At 35.2% G+C, this 17686-nt stretch overlaps 1 protein-coding gene across 7 annotated transcripts in view; it reads right to left on the bottom strand.

Annotated features, from left to right (window-relative positions):
* Positions 1-382: 382 nt before the first annotated feature.
* The window catches only part of PRPF4B (pre-mRNA processing factor 4B), a 25677-nt gene continuing 8373 nt past the window's right edge, over positions 383-17686 (bottom strand). The window contains exons 4-19 of one of the 7 annotated variants that reach the window (XR_008820939.1): positions 17305-17460; positions 16503-16584; positions 14789-14999; positions 12193-12266; positions 10624-10714; positions 10119-10266; positions 8764-8901; positions 7521-7674; positions 6445-6559; positions 5776-5927; positions 5210-5296; positions 3651-4423; positions 3092-3137; positions 2483-2566; positions 1619-1664; positions 383-567 (exon numbers count right to left, since the gene is read on the bottom strand). Coding sequence is in view for 2 of the 7 variants with exons in the window: in XM_056332672.1 (XP_056188647.1) it covers positions 4220-4423; positions 5210-5296; positions 5776-5927; positions 6445-6559; positions 7521-7674; positions 8764-8901; positions 10119-10266; positions 10624-10714; positions 12193-12266; positions 14789-14999; positions 16503-16584; positions 17305-17460 (1612 nt within the window). In the remaining 5 variants the exon portion in view is untranslated. The other 6 variants (XR_008820936.1, XR_008820935.1, XR_008820937.1 and 3 more) reach the window with 6 other exon arrangements.

Genomic DNA, 17686 nt, shown 5'->3' with positions numbered 1-17686 from the left:
ATTTTTTTCTTACAAAGATTAATCTATAAATACACATGGCTTCCCTTCACTGTAATACAATTAAATTCTTTCATCTCCCAACTCATACAGGGTGGTAGTACTTCCCTATAAAATATTAAAAAAAGGCGTGGGAAAATCAAAGTGAAATCCACATGAATTCTTTGGCACTGACAGGGCTTCCAAAAACCAGGAGATGAAGACAACAGCTCCATTCTACACACATTCAGGAAGACTTTTTCACAGATTCTGTAGTACCTCCGATACCTACGCAGACAACTCCGTTCAAAGAACTACACTGGTTTTAGTGTGTTTAAAAATTGTTCATATATTTAGCAGCTTTCCAGTATGACATTTGTAAACACAACAGAAGACAGGATGCAACTAAGTTTTAAGCATCCTTTATTAATTTCAAACAACTGCCACTTCCCAACACCTTCCACCCGAGTTACAATTTTACACGTACTGTAGAAGATTGCTCTATCTCCAGCAGTGTCACAGACTGGTCTGCCTTCTGTGTACAGGTCAATATACAGATAAAGGCTCTTCAGAGGTTTAAGGCCACTTACCCTATGTATGGAGATAAAGTATTATTAAAAAGGTTTTAAATGAATCATTCTATCAAAAACACTTAAACAGTTTTTAATTTTTAAATTATATCAGTATACACCAAGGTAATAAAAGCACATTCTAACTGCATAGGGCTGGTATCTTGTTTTTTTTCTGAATGCCTAGCAAACTAGGGATGTTAAATGCGAAGCTCCTTGTCACCATGAGGGAGAAGGGAACAGAAATCAGCACAGTAGATTTAGCCAAACTTTCTATTTGTAGGACCTCAGGTGAAGATACAAATTACATCTTCATGTACAGGAGAAAAAGAGCAATTATCCTCCCTCTCAGATCAGCTGAGAAACATTCAACATGAAAACTCTTGTTGCACAGCTCTTCTGTTTGCGCCAAGCTGCAACCATGGGAATTCAGCTGACTGCAGCAGCTCTACTCAGAGCACAGGCTACCGGGACAGGTACTGCCTAAAACTGGAGAGGTTCCTCAAGACTGTCAGTTAAGTCCTTGATTCCAGAGGCTTTTGAAGCCAGAACTAAAGATTTTCTATTATTGTGAACAAGAAGTATCAGCTGAAGCTGATACTGGACGGAGGACTGAAATCCACTTGTTTTGAATAACCCATCAGCTATTCTCTGTATCAACAGTAGTTGGAAAGAATTAAAATAAATAATGAACCTGCTGAAGTTAAAGAAGAAAGTGCATCACCTGTTTCAGTATTTACTAGTTAAAACAGACATATTTTAACCAAATATAATGGGAGATTTTTTCCTAAATTTCACAGGTTTTGTACTGATCATTCTACCATTTTAAGAAAACTACATTTAAACAGTAATACCTATTTACCTACATTTAATCACAATAAATAAATAAATCTCTTCAACCAGAAATGAAAAAACCCACATCTACATAGCAAATTCTAATACAGTAAACAGTCTATTTCAGGAATTATCAGTACTGCAGCAGTGTTAATCAATTCTACATTGGAATGCTGGAAACCAAAAGATTAAGACAGAACTACATGAAGAGTATTTTTCATATCTTATAGGACAGAAACCTTTGTTCATGTCTTCCGGTAGCCATCATCTTCTTTTGAGCTGCACCTACAACACAAAGAACAAGTAAACGAGCAACTTTATGCTTCTCCAGAATAGCTTAAAACAGTTCTGTAGGCATTAAGGGGCATCTTTTCTACTGCTTTGTTCCTGTATCACCACCTCATTTCATTGTTTTATACTCCTATTTTAAGAATAAGGTACAAAGCAACAGAAAGAATAAGCTACTACTACATCTGTGTAAAACTGCCCTCAGAGGTGCTGCCTACGTTTAAAAGTGCAAGGTACTTTCTGTATTTAGCTAGCAAGCAACTAGTGTTTCATTAAACGTGAAAGCTAATTTTTTTCATTTCCTGTATGAACAAGATACCTTAATATGTTGAAATAAGGAGAGATTATTTTTTATTAAATATTTTACAATATAAATTGAGAAGAGACAGGCTGAAGGTTCCAAATAGGCATACAAAACCACCCATCTCCTGCTTGTTTTCGTAGTTAGTTCATTACATCTCCTCGGTGGGGTATTCCCCACCAGCAGAATGACTGCTTTGTGTCATTTTTCCATTCTTGAGTGCACTAAGAGTGCATGATTGCTGCCATTATGTACCTAGATGGATACAAAAACCCTTCTTAGTTCAAAGAAGTATCATAAAGTACGTGAAACCAGTGGGGTTTTCACAGCTTGTCAGGATATGTTAATAAAAACGAAAAGGTGACTTCTTAACATTGTCAAACAGAACATTAGAACAGCAGTATAGACCTGAAAAGTTGGTTCTGTTTTCCTCACCCTGTATAACCAACTCAAATGTTTCAAGCTCTTTTAATTTGTTGCTAAATGTTTATCTACACATGCTGTCAGAAATAACCTTGTTAGGAAGGTGAAGTTGGTGTCTCAGCAAATCAGACCCATGGAGTAGGCGTTGAGTGGCCTGTGACTCGCTTTCCTTTTTCTCTTTCAGCACCATCAAAAGGAAAAGTGAGAAAAACAGCACAAACATTAGTTAAAGCCTGAATTTAATCCCATGTCCTACAGGAATAATTTCATTACAATGAAAGCAGACAGACAGTATCTGTAGGGCTTTTTGCTTTGTTTTCGTTTAAGCAGTGATAATTATATATCTAATTAACATAGCCTATAGCTCTCCCAAAGATCATAATGTTTAATAATCCCTTTAATTAAATGATTAATAGGAAATGCAGGGGTGGTTCTTACGGATTACCTGATTTACCATCACTGAAGACAGATTCTTTTAAAAATGGCTACAAATGCCTTGTTCACAAAAGACTTTATTATCTAATGATGCATACTGAAAACATACAGAAATCTGCATGGTCCACTTTACATGCAGCAGAACAATCTTCACTTTACAATAAGTAAGTGTCAACTGTTTTATGCAAGAGACAACACTTTAAAGTCACATTTCTTAAAGAAAAGCTTCATTTACAAAAGAAATAAAAGGTAAAGAAGCAATTACCGCTTTTAAAAAGCAGCTGCTTTGTTCAAGAGTGGAAGGTTTATGCCTGTATTGAAAGACAACATGATCACAAATAATGAAAACAATGAACAAATGAAACACTTTTAGCATAAAGCAGTACACTTTCAAAATGACATACAAATAGTTAAAAATTTCCTTATGTTGTCTATCTATCCTTTAGATATAAGGTCTTTCGAATGAGATCCCAACATACGTAATTACTAAATGAAAACTCTTCTGTAAGTATTGGTTCTATGTCATAGTGAACTGTATTTAACAAAATGTATACAAAGTCTATAGCAAGTTGATTAAAAAAATTAAAGTAATAAGAAACAGTACACTGAAGGCGCTCTATCCATCAAGTGCGCACTTTCAAAGTTTTAAATGTGATGAACAGAACAGAAGTTGTAACTATGCCACGGTTGCAATGCCAGAAAATAAAACAAGATCATTTATCAAACATGCAGGGAATTCTGCCACAATGCTATTGTCTCTCATTTGTCAGTTCTTCCAGTAAAATAACAGCTTAAACACCGGTGATGTTGATGGGTTAGCTTACCTTCAGTGTACTGAAAGTTGTACACAACCTGCTTTAAAAGAGGAGACCATCCCTGCGGGCAGGCTCAAGAAGGAACAGACCCCCTTCGGCACTGACTACACCAAGGGCATGCTGCTGTGGCCTGCACACACACACCTAGGAAAATGTGAATATAAACAGCATTTATGCTGGCCATTTTTTAAAGACAAAAATGAAGCCAAGTCTGCTAAAAACAAATCAACCACCCAGTATTACTGCTCTTTTTTTTTCTTCCTTTTTTTTTTTTTATAACAGATGCTTTTTTCTTTTTATAATATATACGAACTGCAACCATATACATTAGCATTGTACTTCTGTGCAGTCTTGGCAATTAAAAGAGTTCTACAGTGAAAATTTTCACATAAGACACAAAACAGAATTACTCTAACATTTCTAAAAGAAATATCAGCCTTGATGTTAATTCAAATGTATCATCTCTTCCTCAACTTTGCAGGGGAAATATTTATGTTTATATACATTAATAACTGCTGTGAAATTTCTTCAGTCTTTGTATCTTAATTACTCAAACCCTTTGAACTTCTTCATCTGGTTTAAATTTTTTCCTGGATGAAGGCGTGCTGCAGAGCCTGGTTGATGCTAATTCGTTTAGCTGGGTCTAACATTAGAATCTGGTCCAACAAGTCCTTTAGCTGGTGCACTTTTTTACGCTGGTCTTCAGGGAGTCGTTGGCACCCAATCAAGTCTGCTAACAGGTCCTTGGTTGGATTTATGGTGCTCATAACAGTAACTTTCTCCTACAAATACAAAAATGGCAACCTTGTAGAACGGAAGTAACACACAAAACCCCCTATCCCTGTTACAGAGCTTCAGCAGCAACTTCTCTGCAGGGTTCTCTCAGATCTGATTAGCAATGCCCTTCCTCATCATACGGCCTCATAAATCCCCATGTGGGCAAAGGAAAAGTAGAAATAATACTGTCAGGGGCAGGCCAGGCTGCATCCTTCACCAACAGCCAGTGCATACACGAACCTAACATCCCGGTTAATGGAAAACATCAAAATTTCATGTGGAAAAGTCCCCTAATTCTGTGATTCGCAATAAATATACTATGTTAAAATGATACAGAAAGTAATAGTGATCTTGTGAAATATCTGTGATTATGTGAAATCCCCTAATTCTGTGATTCGCAATAAATATACTATGTTAAAATGATACAGAAAGTAATAGTGATCTTCTACAACATAAGCACATCATACTGGAATTGGACGTCCTTCTCCAAAATAAAGGCAGAATTTCTTTTATTAGTAATTTAAGGTTAAGATTATGTGGAGGTACCCTGTGCACCTACCAAGATAAAACTCAGCTTTCTCTTAAACGTGTTCCTAAATAGTAGGGGGGGGAAATTAAAAATCTCTGTTGCCAGTTTACAACTATGTATCTTATCCATACCACCACGAAAGGACATTCTAACAGTTTGTAAAAATCTTATCTTTAATTAAGAGGACAAGATACATTTGAAAGGTCATAATAGTAAGAAAGCTTGGAAAAAATGAATGTTAGTCAACACATTAAGGACTTACCCTCTCTGTCACTTTATCTACTTCTATATACATAAAGTTGAGATTTTGATCAAAGTGCTGATCTTTGAACACACCTTTTCGAATCATCTGGAAAATGAGGGAAAGGCAAGAGTTTCAGGCAAGTTCTCTGTGTTTTACAAATTCCACAATTAGCATTGATGTCTACTAACTTATTGGAACATGAATAATTCGAAACTAATGAAAAATATATCAAAAGGACAGCAAGAAATATTTAGATTGAATTAAAGAAAAAATACAGTTCAAACCAGTTGAAAAAGACACAGTATCTTACATTGACTTACGTATTTTTTTTCAGGTCAGTGCTTAGAAGTTTTCTGCTTTCACTTTATACTTAGTCTATGAAAAAGAAGCTGTATACTTTCACTTCATAAGATTTTAAATCAATATAAATTATACAGTCAGAATGAAGTCTGATATTTACTTGCTGTTAAGAGAAGATGTACACGATAAGAAACAGAATGCAGATTGAAAAAAGGAAGTATGTTCTACTGTTCATTTTAGCAGTTTCAGATATTAATTAGAAATCATATACTTATTTTCCTTACCTTGTTTGGCATCTTTCCTTTGAGATCCATGGCTAGTTTCAACATATGGTTATTGGTTTTGCCAGGAAAGAGTATTTTTCCTGTATAAAGTTCATATAATGTGCAGCCTACAGACCACATATCTATACCATAGTCATAGATTTTTCCTATAACTGAAACAGAGCAATTCCAGTTAATTCCATAAAGGAGCCTTAAACAGTATAATATCACAAAACCAGACAGATGACCAGTTTCCAATTTGTAAATTATATTGGTGCTCCTCCTCTTAGGAATAAGAAGTTACCCTAAAAGGACGCAGACTTAACTTTTACAGTATCCCTATTTTAGAAAGGGAGGTGTTTACCTAACACCCAAACTAATCAGCATGAATTAAGTTAGTAAAAAAACAAGAAGTCAGAACAATACCTCTAAATTAAAACATAACTATAACCAATCAGAATGACTTCTCCCTGTCCTCACTGAGCTGACCACCAACATACATGAAGAGTCACACAAGCATGCTTTCAAAGTCTGAATTTTTGACTGCCATCATATTTCCAGAGTGGTGTTTTGCTAAGACCAAACAGAGAGTAAATTCAAGTCAAATTCTCATTTGCTAGTACTGGTATGGTATATAGCTACGTTAAGTATACTGCTTATGATACATGTAGCCAGTACAAAGGTACTTACTGATTTCTGGAGCGCGATAAAATCTACTAACTAGATACGGTGTGATGTCATTATCTGCGACATGTGAAGCTGATCCAAAATCACAAAGCTTTAATATCGTTTTAGACTCATTCACCTGAAAGTTAAATGTAAATATCCATTAGCACTATTTGTAGACAGAATTGCCAATAGCACTGTGAAAGTGACAATACATAAAGTCTGAGATAAGAAAAGCATTCAGCCTTTAAATTGGAAGTTCCTCCCATATTTTAATCCTTCCTCTCTGTATTCTGAGGAAATTGTGAAACTTTCTTAATTGAAAGTGACAGTTAATGTCTTGAGATCCTACAAAACACAAAAAGGTCAGTTTCACATACTTTTCCTTTACCAAAATATCCTTGGTGGATCCAGATTTCATTCAAGATACTGAAATTGTATCAGTTTAGACTTCTAATTCTAGTATCTGGAGTACCACTCATAAAACAGCATATTATTTACATAACCCATGCTTACATAGTAAATTTTACTGCTGTGGTGGCAAGAAGAGAACATTTTAAATCAAATAAAAATACGAGTTTGTCACAGGGATGACACCAAGAAAATCAAAGGAAATGTGTTTGATTCCTCTGTTGTAGATCTCACACCCTGCTAACCCGCAGAATGTTTAATGGAAACAGAAGAGGAAAAAGGCATCAAGGACTTTCTGCCATTATCTCATTCACACAAACAAAATCTCCATCCAGACTCAAACCACCTACTTCCATTTTACAGAAAGCAAGAACATTTTTCAACTACTGATGGAAAAAGTCCCAAGATTTCTCCTGAGAAAGAACACTGGAAGGTATGCTTTCTATAAAGAAATGCATGGATGCAGGTTTGTTTGAGAAAGACTGTATTGAATAAAAGATTTTATTTAGATGCTGTATACTTCTTTCTATTTATACCACAATAGCATCTTGTATCAAAACATGAATCCCTAACATTTTCAGATAAAGTGAAATTTGACTTCATCTAAATTAAAAGAATTATATTAATTGTAAATATTTAATTTTCCAATATAGACTCTGCAAAATAAGTTTCAATTATTTATTACTTACCAAAATATTATCTGGTTTAATATCTGCATGTAGGATATTGCATCTTTTAAGAAGTTTTAAAGCCAGGAACAACTGCTGGCTGTAGGAACGCACAGCTTTAATATGGAGGCCAACATCTTTCCCATACTTCTTCAACACCTCTCGTAAATTCATACTATTAAAAGAAAGGAAGAGAGAAAGAACAGAAAAGCTTACCAAAGACAAACATAGTGGCTTCCTGAACTGTAAGACAAACTTCCTATATTGTATAATTACTTACTAGACTGGACTGGCTTAATTCACAACACATTCTTAATCAAGACTAATTTGAGTGGATTTATTTGCACATGAACAGCATTTTCTTAATAACTGTAAAGCCTTTGTACTTGCTTTCTTCAGAAATAAATAAGGAAGGAAGTATGCAAAAGATACAAGTTGAGAAGGTGATTTTTTGGTGACTTAAACAGCAGATAAAAAGAGCATAATTCCAGGACAAAAACCATCACTGGATATAAATAATGTTCAAGTGTGTTATAAAGAGATAGTGCAGCACAAAAATAATAATTTGTTGTATGGCTTATTTATGAAAATATAATAGCAATTTCATAAAGTTTGCATTGCTTCAGCATACAACTTATCTTCACCTGAAATATGGCAAAAATTAAAATGACATACACAGAAAACTCAGGATAAGAACAACTGATGTCTCTAAGTGGGAATGGGAACTAAGGCAATTAATATATCCACATCTACCATAAAATAGTGTCTGCCATTAACCTGTCATAAGACCTTAATTATTTAAAGGAAAACTGAGCATGCAAAGAAACCACCGTAACAATTTTCTTCCTTAGAGCGTTGTTATATATGTACTCTTCACAGAATATACAGCGCTTGCTGAACTTCTCTGCGAATTAATTATGAAAACTAACAAGAATATTGTGACATACACACAAGCCCCCCTGTGCCCTGCAAACCAAAGAAAAAAAGAGCAGCATTGGTGAGATGCCCCATTTTTAATAATACATTATTTTATTTCAAATATTGTCCAGGCAGAAAATTCACAATGATGCTTTAAGTACATCAGCAATACTTCAGCATTCTGTTCGTCAATTTGTGCCTCCAGATAATATTTTTTTAAAGGTCCATGCGTTTTTGAATCTTGGCAATAGAACAAGGTATCAAAACAATAGCCAAAATCAAAAAGTAAAGATCACTCAATAGTACTTTACTTTTTACAGAGAACCCCAAACATTTGTCATCTTACCTGAGTGGCTCAAATACCAGACAGAGATGTTGTTTATGGTAGAAATGCCTGAACAACCGTAGACAATGAAACTTGTCATCAGGATCTGCATCATTGAGCTTCTTCAAAAATTCCAGTTCTTTTAGGCCAGTTTTTTGCCTGAAAACAAAGAAATATGATTATAAAGGAAAACCAGTGAAATTCTAATACCTTTTTAAAAATCCAGACATTCACTAGTGCGGTTATAATTATCCAGAAATGAGAAGTGTCTTGTCACTACTTAATGCACCACGTCTTGAAAAAAAATCACAACAGTCTTTTGCTGTCAGAGTCGACACATTGGGTAAGTTTGTTTAATTCCCTGATCCTCATTGTGCCTTTGTATTCTGGTTAACCTTTTCCTCCTCCCTCCTGGTTGCATGTAAAGCTAAAATTAAGATTTCCTCCTGTGATATGACATTTTAGTTTCAAACAGCACTCGCTCGAGAAGTTTAGTTTTTTAAAGAAGTACTTAACCACATACATTATTACAAAAAGTTTTCAGCTTAAGACTTTTAAGAGTCAAGTACACACCCAAACTTAATGATACAACACACCAAACTGAAATAGCTTATCACCCCCCTCCTTTTTTAAAACTTTTCCAGATACCTATTCATATAACTCAAAATAACACAGTTATACACACAGCAAGTCAACTTTTAAAACCTCCAAGGTAAAACGCATGGAAAATATTTTTATTTAAGTTGTCTTTAACGGAAGAGAACATAATATACAACTGCAGAAATACAGCAGCAGTTACTTAATACAGCATTATAGGTAAGTCCTCACATAAAGTATGATCTATTAAACTGTGTTATTCTGAAAGATCTCAAAAAAAATTTTTTGCCAACAGAGAGTCCCATTCCTTTTCATATATCTTATATACATGTAAACATATAGACTATACAAAAATAAATAATGTACACAGGTCTTTTTGTAAGTTACAGGTGATCAGTTAGGATCCAACCCATACGTCTGACAAATCGATTTGGTCCATCAAAACAAAGTTTTTTTTACAGTCCACAACTCCCATCTCAATAATTTTAGGGCTGGGCTGGCCTCGTATTGCTACCACTGTTCCCTGCAGTTTTGCAAATGAGAAAGTGCTTGATGAAAATGCAAGTACCCTTCTTCTTCCTGTGATAGCTGTAAAGAAGTGTGGATACATAGTCCTCAAGCGCTTCCCATTATCTGGCTCATATTAGCAGAAAAGGCAGGAAATCACAGCTGTAATCTGTTACTTCACTTGAAACAAAGGGAGATTCAAATCACAACATGGAAATCGTCCAACTGTTACATACACTGTATTATTATCAGTGAACAAAAACATTACTTACATAAGTTCATTGTTCCTGATGATTTTAACCGCTACTTCTTGGTTTGCTCTTGCCATGTCCCTGGCTCGCACTACGTTACTGAAGACTCCCTGACCAGTGTAACCATAGACATTGTAACGTTTATCTAGAACTTCACCTATATTAACACCTGAAGGATAAAATCAAGCAATTTAAAGTTAAGTGACATATATAATGAAATTTTAACACTCTCTAAATTTCAGAAGAAGAGGGTAATGGTATAATCACTTCATTTCATAATGTGCAATGTCTTCTATCACCTAGCTTTACGGAAATTATGGGGAACAAACTGATTCTGGAAGTCTGGAGTCTTTTTGTAAGCGAGGTTAAAACCTGCATGATCATTTCAGCCAGTACATTACACAGTCAGTCAGGGCACGCGTGGTACATCTACACTAGAGTAACATTTCAGTACTTTTACATGAGGACCTTTTCCATTCAGCATCCTCATTCTAGCTGTCCCTGCCAATCAACAGATAGAACTTACGGTAATAGCCTTCTGCATCAGTCCAGTTATCCCTGAGGTTGGGGTTTTCTTTGAAGTCTTTTCCAAACCCAGCAGCCCTTAGACGAGCACTCTGAAATAAACAGAAAAGTAACAGCTTTGCTTGTATGCTCTATGTTCTTCCTTGATGTTTACTTATCAAACCCCCTTTTTTCCTACTGAAACACTGTTCCTCTCCACAGCACAAACACACTTATCTTGTAGGAGAGAGAAACTACTGAACACAAAATGCTATTTACATACCAGTATCTATACACTGATACAAGGGAAGATGATGAGGTCCAACCAATAGAACTATTATTAAAAATTAATGGGCAAAGTTTCAGTTAGTACTCAGGAGGAATTTATACAAGTCATGTTAGAATGCACATTTTGGACCATCTGAAGAAGATTTTTTACTTACAGTATGTTTGTAGTAAAGAAGTTTAGCAATTTGCAAGGAAAATGTAACTGTTTAAGCCTTGAATTTCTGTTCATTCAATGCCACTTCACAGATTTCATACTATTACACTTACAATCATAATATTACTAAAATTGCTATTGACATCTCTGAACAAATTTAGCAATATATTATCACAAATTAAAATCTGTAAAGTAATGAAAATCTTCAACTGAACAACAGTTTCTGGAAGGGGGATTGCATACTTACAAGCCATATATATCTCTACTTGTAACTTTCAAATCTTTAAAATGACACACACACTCTTCACTATCCTTCAAGTATCTATCTTTTTCCAGGTCAAAGTGGTTTTGATTTATTTTATTATTATTACCAGTGTTACTAGAGTGCCACCATGGCAGCCTTTTGTCACCAATGCTTCTGCCATAGCAAATAGGTTTTACCTGTCATCACCGAAAAATAACTAGAGAATTTCTAACTTGAGGAAAGTTGTTGTCTTGAGACTGTTGTCTCAAGTGTTGTACATCAGCAACGATGAGGTAGATTTACAGAGAATGGCAAGAAAAGTCTCAAAACTGGTCACTGGACTGCCCATATTCACAGGCCACTTCAGCACATTTAGAGAAAAACTGGTGGAATAGGGCAAAGTAAAACCAGGAAATGTATCTCTTAAAAAACAGCCCCAACCAAAACCAACCAACCAACAAACCCCACCAAACAAATCACCACATTACTCCAACACAGCATCATCAGGAAATTAAGATACCTTACATACACTTTTTAATTAACCATACATGAATCTCTGAAAAAAAGCACCTATTTAGAACAGTGCAGCATGGTAATATTAACATAAAGCTTAACTTAGAAATAGGTTTATTACTGTTTGCCACTATAGGCCCTATCCAAACAGCAGGTGAATTCCCCAATTGCTTACTCTGGCCAAACTCCCACTAATTTCAGCAGGTTTTCTTTCACTGAAATACTAATTAAGAGCTACTTTGCCTTGGCTGATCAAAAGATTCAGAACATATTATCCACTCAGTTACACATCCTCTTACAAATCAAAGTTCCCACAAACCTCAAGTGACAGTAATTCTCTAATAAAAAATGAAGCAAAAAAGTCATATATTTCATCTCCAAGAATTACCTACATCAAAGTATGCAGCGAACATATCATCTGATTCTGTGAACATATCAGGAGCTAGCAGCTTCTTCTGCGCTGAACCTTAAAAATGAAATCTAGATTACTCAACATGAAAAAGATGACAAACCACTAACTCTGTTACCAGTATAATTCGTGACTTGGTATCTTTACAATATAATCTTAGGTCAGTATGTTGGCAAACAGGTGGCTCTACTAATGTTTCTAGCAAATACCATTTTACAGTCTAGAAATACAAAGCTCAAGATTGGTTAAGTTCTTCAAAGCACTCAAAAATTTGTATCTCCTTGAAAAATTAAGTACAATAGCTTTCAAATAATTCATGTAGTAGCAAAAGTAGTACATACTTATGTGATCCCTACAGATAATTACTATATCTATATAGTATATATTATAAATATACTCTCTCTATATATCTATTTATATATGTTTATGTATAAAAAGAAACCTAGAATGAATGTCTATGTATAAAAACCAATACAGACATGGTTTCAATATAAAATTTCAGGCTTTTCTGCTGACAAAGTATTTTACTCAAAAACAAAGCTGTAAAGCCCAAAAGATGTGTCTTTGGAAAATGTTTTCTTCAACCCTGCCAAAACGGACCTCACGCATAGCTTTTAGTCAAAGACAATGTTTACTCTTACATTTAAGAGAAACATTTTTAACGTGGGCAAGATAATCCCTTTCTCACCTTTTTATCATCTCTAAAGTTCCAAAGACATTTTACTTGGTTGATAAAAGCAGAGAAATATAGATTAAGTACACATTAGTGAAAACAAGTAAACTTCAAACTATCTCGTAACACGCATTATGGTAGCATCCCCTCATGACCATGGTAAATCACAGGCACTCCCTCGAGGGTATTAAGCAATGGAGAAAAATAAATGGTTAATCTCAGGTGCTTCAGGTCTCAGGATGTATATAGCCAACCACATGCATACAAAATAACCAGACTGAAATCTTTCAACAGCATCAAAAACTCTCATCCATCACACTGACACAGTTGTTTCAAGGTATAGACCTGTCACCTGACACTATGGGGAGACAGGTTACACCATCATTTCACAGACAGACCCTTCCAGCAACTTCCTCAAATGTCTTTTTTAGTTCCAGTTACTCACACTTGCACTGGGCTACAATGAGTTATTAACTAGTTCTGTAGGAACTTACTATCCTGGCTCTGTATGAGGTCAGGATAGAAATAAAAAATAGCTCGTACAAAGAAAGATGATCCACTGCTTCCATCTGTTATAGCCACCTCCAACCCCGAATCTTACCCATACGTGAAAATTGCCAGATTTTAGAGTAACTGCTCTGTTTTCAAAACCAACCCTTTTTCATATCTTAAAAATATCTACATAGTTAACAGCTATATTTTCATATGCTTTGGTGGACAAAATTATAAAGCAGTACATGCCTTGACAAAAAAGTAAAAAGACATACAAGAAGACTAAGTCTAAATTTGCAGTATGTAAATCAAGAAAAAGTGCGTAAGGTAGTTCCTTTCTACCTCCATTGCAGGAGAACAATCTGAACACACACTGCTCAAGGGTAGACCAGTACAAACTACAGGGCAGTACACCGGTCCCAAAGAGATGCAGCTTTATTACTTCGAAGAGAAGCATCCACTAGAGGATAGTGTATTGAGCCCCCAGGGATACATTTAGTGCATGACACGAAATACAAACCAACCGTCCAACTATTTCCTGAGGGGTTGGGCAGCTTTCACAGCCCTTGTTAAACAGCATGCTGTTGCAATTAAACTGCAAAAAGAAACTGATGTAGGGAAAACGAGCTCAAAGTACGACCACACAGCAACTAGGCACACCTTTGACTACTTTAAGATGTACAGTAATCCACTTTCAAAAGACAGTGAAAAAAAATAACCACCCCCCCTGATTTTCAGTATTACAGGCTGCACTGCAAGATGCTTTATGTTCCTTTTACCACAGCAGGCACAAGGCCAGTTTTGTATCAAGATGTATTTCATTTCAGTATTGCTGTGTAATAATATATAATGATCACGTGCAGGGAGGAAGAGGAGGAAATGTCCACTTCTCCAAGAAATTATGCCACCAAAATGGACTTACTAGCATTGACTCTCAAAAGCTTTAATCATTCTATAAATGACTACAGACCCACTTACACTTGTCCGACACCGTGGTTTTGACCAAAAAAAGGGACAAAAGGGGCACAGTTCCCAACCCACCCCGAAGTAAAGACTAGGACTATATTAAGCTTCTACGAAAAGAACATGCGTAAGTGAAAAGAAAAATTTGGAAGTTAAAAGGGTAATTCTTAATTATAAAGACAGACATCGTTATTTACTCTTCCAAATGTACAGCACACATTGTATTGTGTTAAGAGTTACTAGAAATACAAAGAACGTGTTCCGTTTGCATTCTCCTCCTCCTTACAAGCAAGCTGTATTTTAACGTTGTCAGTATGTAATATTTGTGGAAATTCTCAAATTCTGTCCAAAAAGTCAATCTACTGCCAAGTCCTGAAGTATAGTAAGGAAACTAAGCAAAATGTCTGAGCTTTCATAACCTGCACTATACAGTGAGATTTCAGATTCTTACCGTTGTTCTGTTCAACTGTCATGAGGTTGTGCTTGGCTTTTACTGACGCCTCAAATGTGTCCACGTTTTCTCGTTCGTACTCCTTAACATCAGCAGCTACTCTTTCTAGGATGTCATCTGGTGAGTTCGAGCGACTACGCGTACTGCTTTGAGGACTGCTTGGTTCAGATGGTACAGATATATTACTGTCTTCTGTCTGGCCTTTGTATTTCTAAAAAGAAATCTAATTATTAATCTCACCATCACAGCTTATCACAATTTAAACATTTTTACACTCACCTTTTCAACAGTTTGTGCTAAACCTTAATCTTTGCTTTCATAATCATCTACACCTCTAAAAGCAATGGATTATTTGCAGAATGGGATAGACCTTCTGAAAATTATTCTACCACAACACACTACAACCCAGAGCATAAAACAAGACTGAAAAATTCATGTGTCTCTATTTCCTTAAAAACTGATTTTTATTGAAGATTAACTATTTTGTTGTTCGTGACAAAATGTCAGTAGAGGTAAAATAAACCATTCTAACATGTGTTGAAGTCTTTAAGGACAAATTAATGATTTTACATCTTTCATCCTAGAATCTTTCCCATTTTTATTAGTGTTATGTTACAGAAAAGTAGTTTTTAGATTCAGGGGTTTTTATTTGAATTGGAAATCCTGTTTATTCATTCATTCTTGTTGAAAAAGTTCAGATGCATTAAAAAAGTTCAAGACAACACCTGTACAAATTATTTTTTTTTAAACTTTAAGTAATATGAAAGTATACAAATGTCATTTCCTCTCCCAAAAGTTAAAAATCAAAATGAACAAATGCTGAGACCACTCACTTATCAAGGTCGAACTATTCAATAATACAAACAGAGGTTTCCCATTGTTTTTGCTTCCTGCATGGACCAACAACAGGTGTAACCTGCCTTTAAAAATAATTTACTTTATATGGTTTTGCTCAGTCATAGTTCTGGAAGGATTTTACAATGGGCTTTGCATAGCAGTCAAATCATGAATGCTATTTTTAGTGCTGCTTAAAATAAGCAGCACATTATAAACAGTGGTTTTATAACTAAATACTAAGTAAATAAGCCACAGCATTTTGCTTACTATGTTGTAGCTGTGAGCCAAATAAAAAAAAGATACCCGATTCGAGCTGTAGAATTACATCCCCTTTTGCCACAGCTCCCTTTCAGGGGTCTCAATCACATTATTACAGTCATTACTATTACCTTCTTATCAGGAATACAAAGTTCATGGGAACTCACATGTGTAACTGAATATATCATCTATATTTATGAAGGGGGAACCCATGTTAGTGGCTTTACAAAGTTTTGGAAATGGAGAAGGATAAATTCTACTTGAAATAACTGACCATTTTGCTATATTGACAGAATGGTATCAATGATACAGCTATGAAGAAAACCTACAGATTAAAATAACTGAAGAACTTTTTTTAACATCATAGGACTGTCAGAGAACGTCCAACTGTAGCACAAAAATGGCTGACAGAAGAGCTGCTTCAGTTGTAAAAGCCATGCTGTTGCAATAGAAGTGTAAAGTTTAATGGAGACCAACATTTACAATAAATTAATTGGAAAAAATACAGTAATTACTAACATAATGTAGTAACGAGCAAAGAGCCTTCCTTTATCACAACATTCTACACTAAAAACATAAAATTACTTTCTGTAGCCCACGTGATAATATAACCAGGTACCTGAACAATTGCTTGCCGCTGTAATCTTCTTTGTCTTATCTCGGCTTCTTCATCCTCTTCTTCCAAATCAAAGTCTTCAAGACTATAAAAATACATTTATTTTATAATGTAACATCATAAACATAGAATTATCTACTGAATTTTACCAAATGTCATTCTTCTATGTAGAAAGCACACAATGTATTAAACAATAGCTGTTCAACTGACTCAGAAAGCAAAGGTGTATTAAAGCCCAGTGTGTGTATTTACATCTCCTTACAGAGAAAATTTATCTTCTGGTATCTCATTGGGACTTTGTGTATCTCATTTTTAACTGCAAACAATTAATAGTAACTGTTTTTAAAGAGAAGAAAAAAACCTTCTTCATTTTCATTCCATCATTCTTCCTTAGTAATTATTTGGTTAAGAATGCATACGCTTGAGCAATTTAATTAAGTAGATATTTAGCAAATATAAAACCGATTTGCAGATAGCAATTAACCCTTTCAGCTATTACCATTTTTCCTCAAGGAATAAGCTTCAGGAAACAGACCAAATATTTTCACAAGGTATTGATCAAGTTGAATTTAGAAACTTAACACCGTATCATCCCCTCAGGTCTGCCCACTAGCCAACAGGTCTTGGTGTTTCTTGCATACTCTAAAGTTTTTCAGATCATTCCAATAGTAATTTCACAAGATCACAAGTACTAAAACATGATTAAGGTTTTAGATGACAACCACCCAAAAAATATCAATTCATTCGCAGTATCAGTGGATCTGTATTTTCAGATAATCAGTGCAAGTTAGAAATTTATTCTTACTTTTCATCTGATGAAGACTCCTGTTCAGCTTTCATACCCTCAGAAAGACTACCTTTAAATTTGTCTTCTTTAGCTTTGCTTCTGCTCCTTCGTCTGTGGCCACCACGTGACCTGGACCTCCTTCGAAGGCGAGATCTACTTCTTCGGCCTCTATCCCTGGTAACAGTAAGGAGGGTTTGGATTTTGGTTTGGTTTGTTTTTTTGAAGAGAAGGAGAAAAATCTATTCATAAAACACCAAGGTACATAATGACTCCAAGTAATAAGACAAATAAATTCATGGAGAACAAAATTAATTCAACCATGCTAGCATATATAAATGTGGGCAAAAAAATGCATCACCTTTTTGCACAAAAGATAGCCATCTTTAATCTTTTAGTAGTA

Source organism: Falco biarmicus, chromosome 3, assembly GCF_023638135.1.
Source record: "Falco biarmicus isolate bFalBia1 chromosome 3, bFalBia1.pri, whole genome shotgun sequence".
Classification (NCBI taxonomy): Eukaryota; Metazoa; Chordata; class Aves; order Falconiformes; family Falconidae; genus Falco; species Falco biarmicus.
The sequence above is the reverse complement of the archived record's forward strand: the minus strand, read 5'-3'. Positions and strand labels throughout refer to the sequence as shown.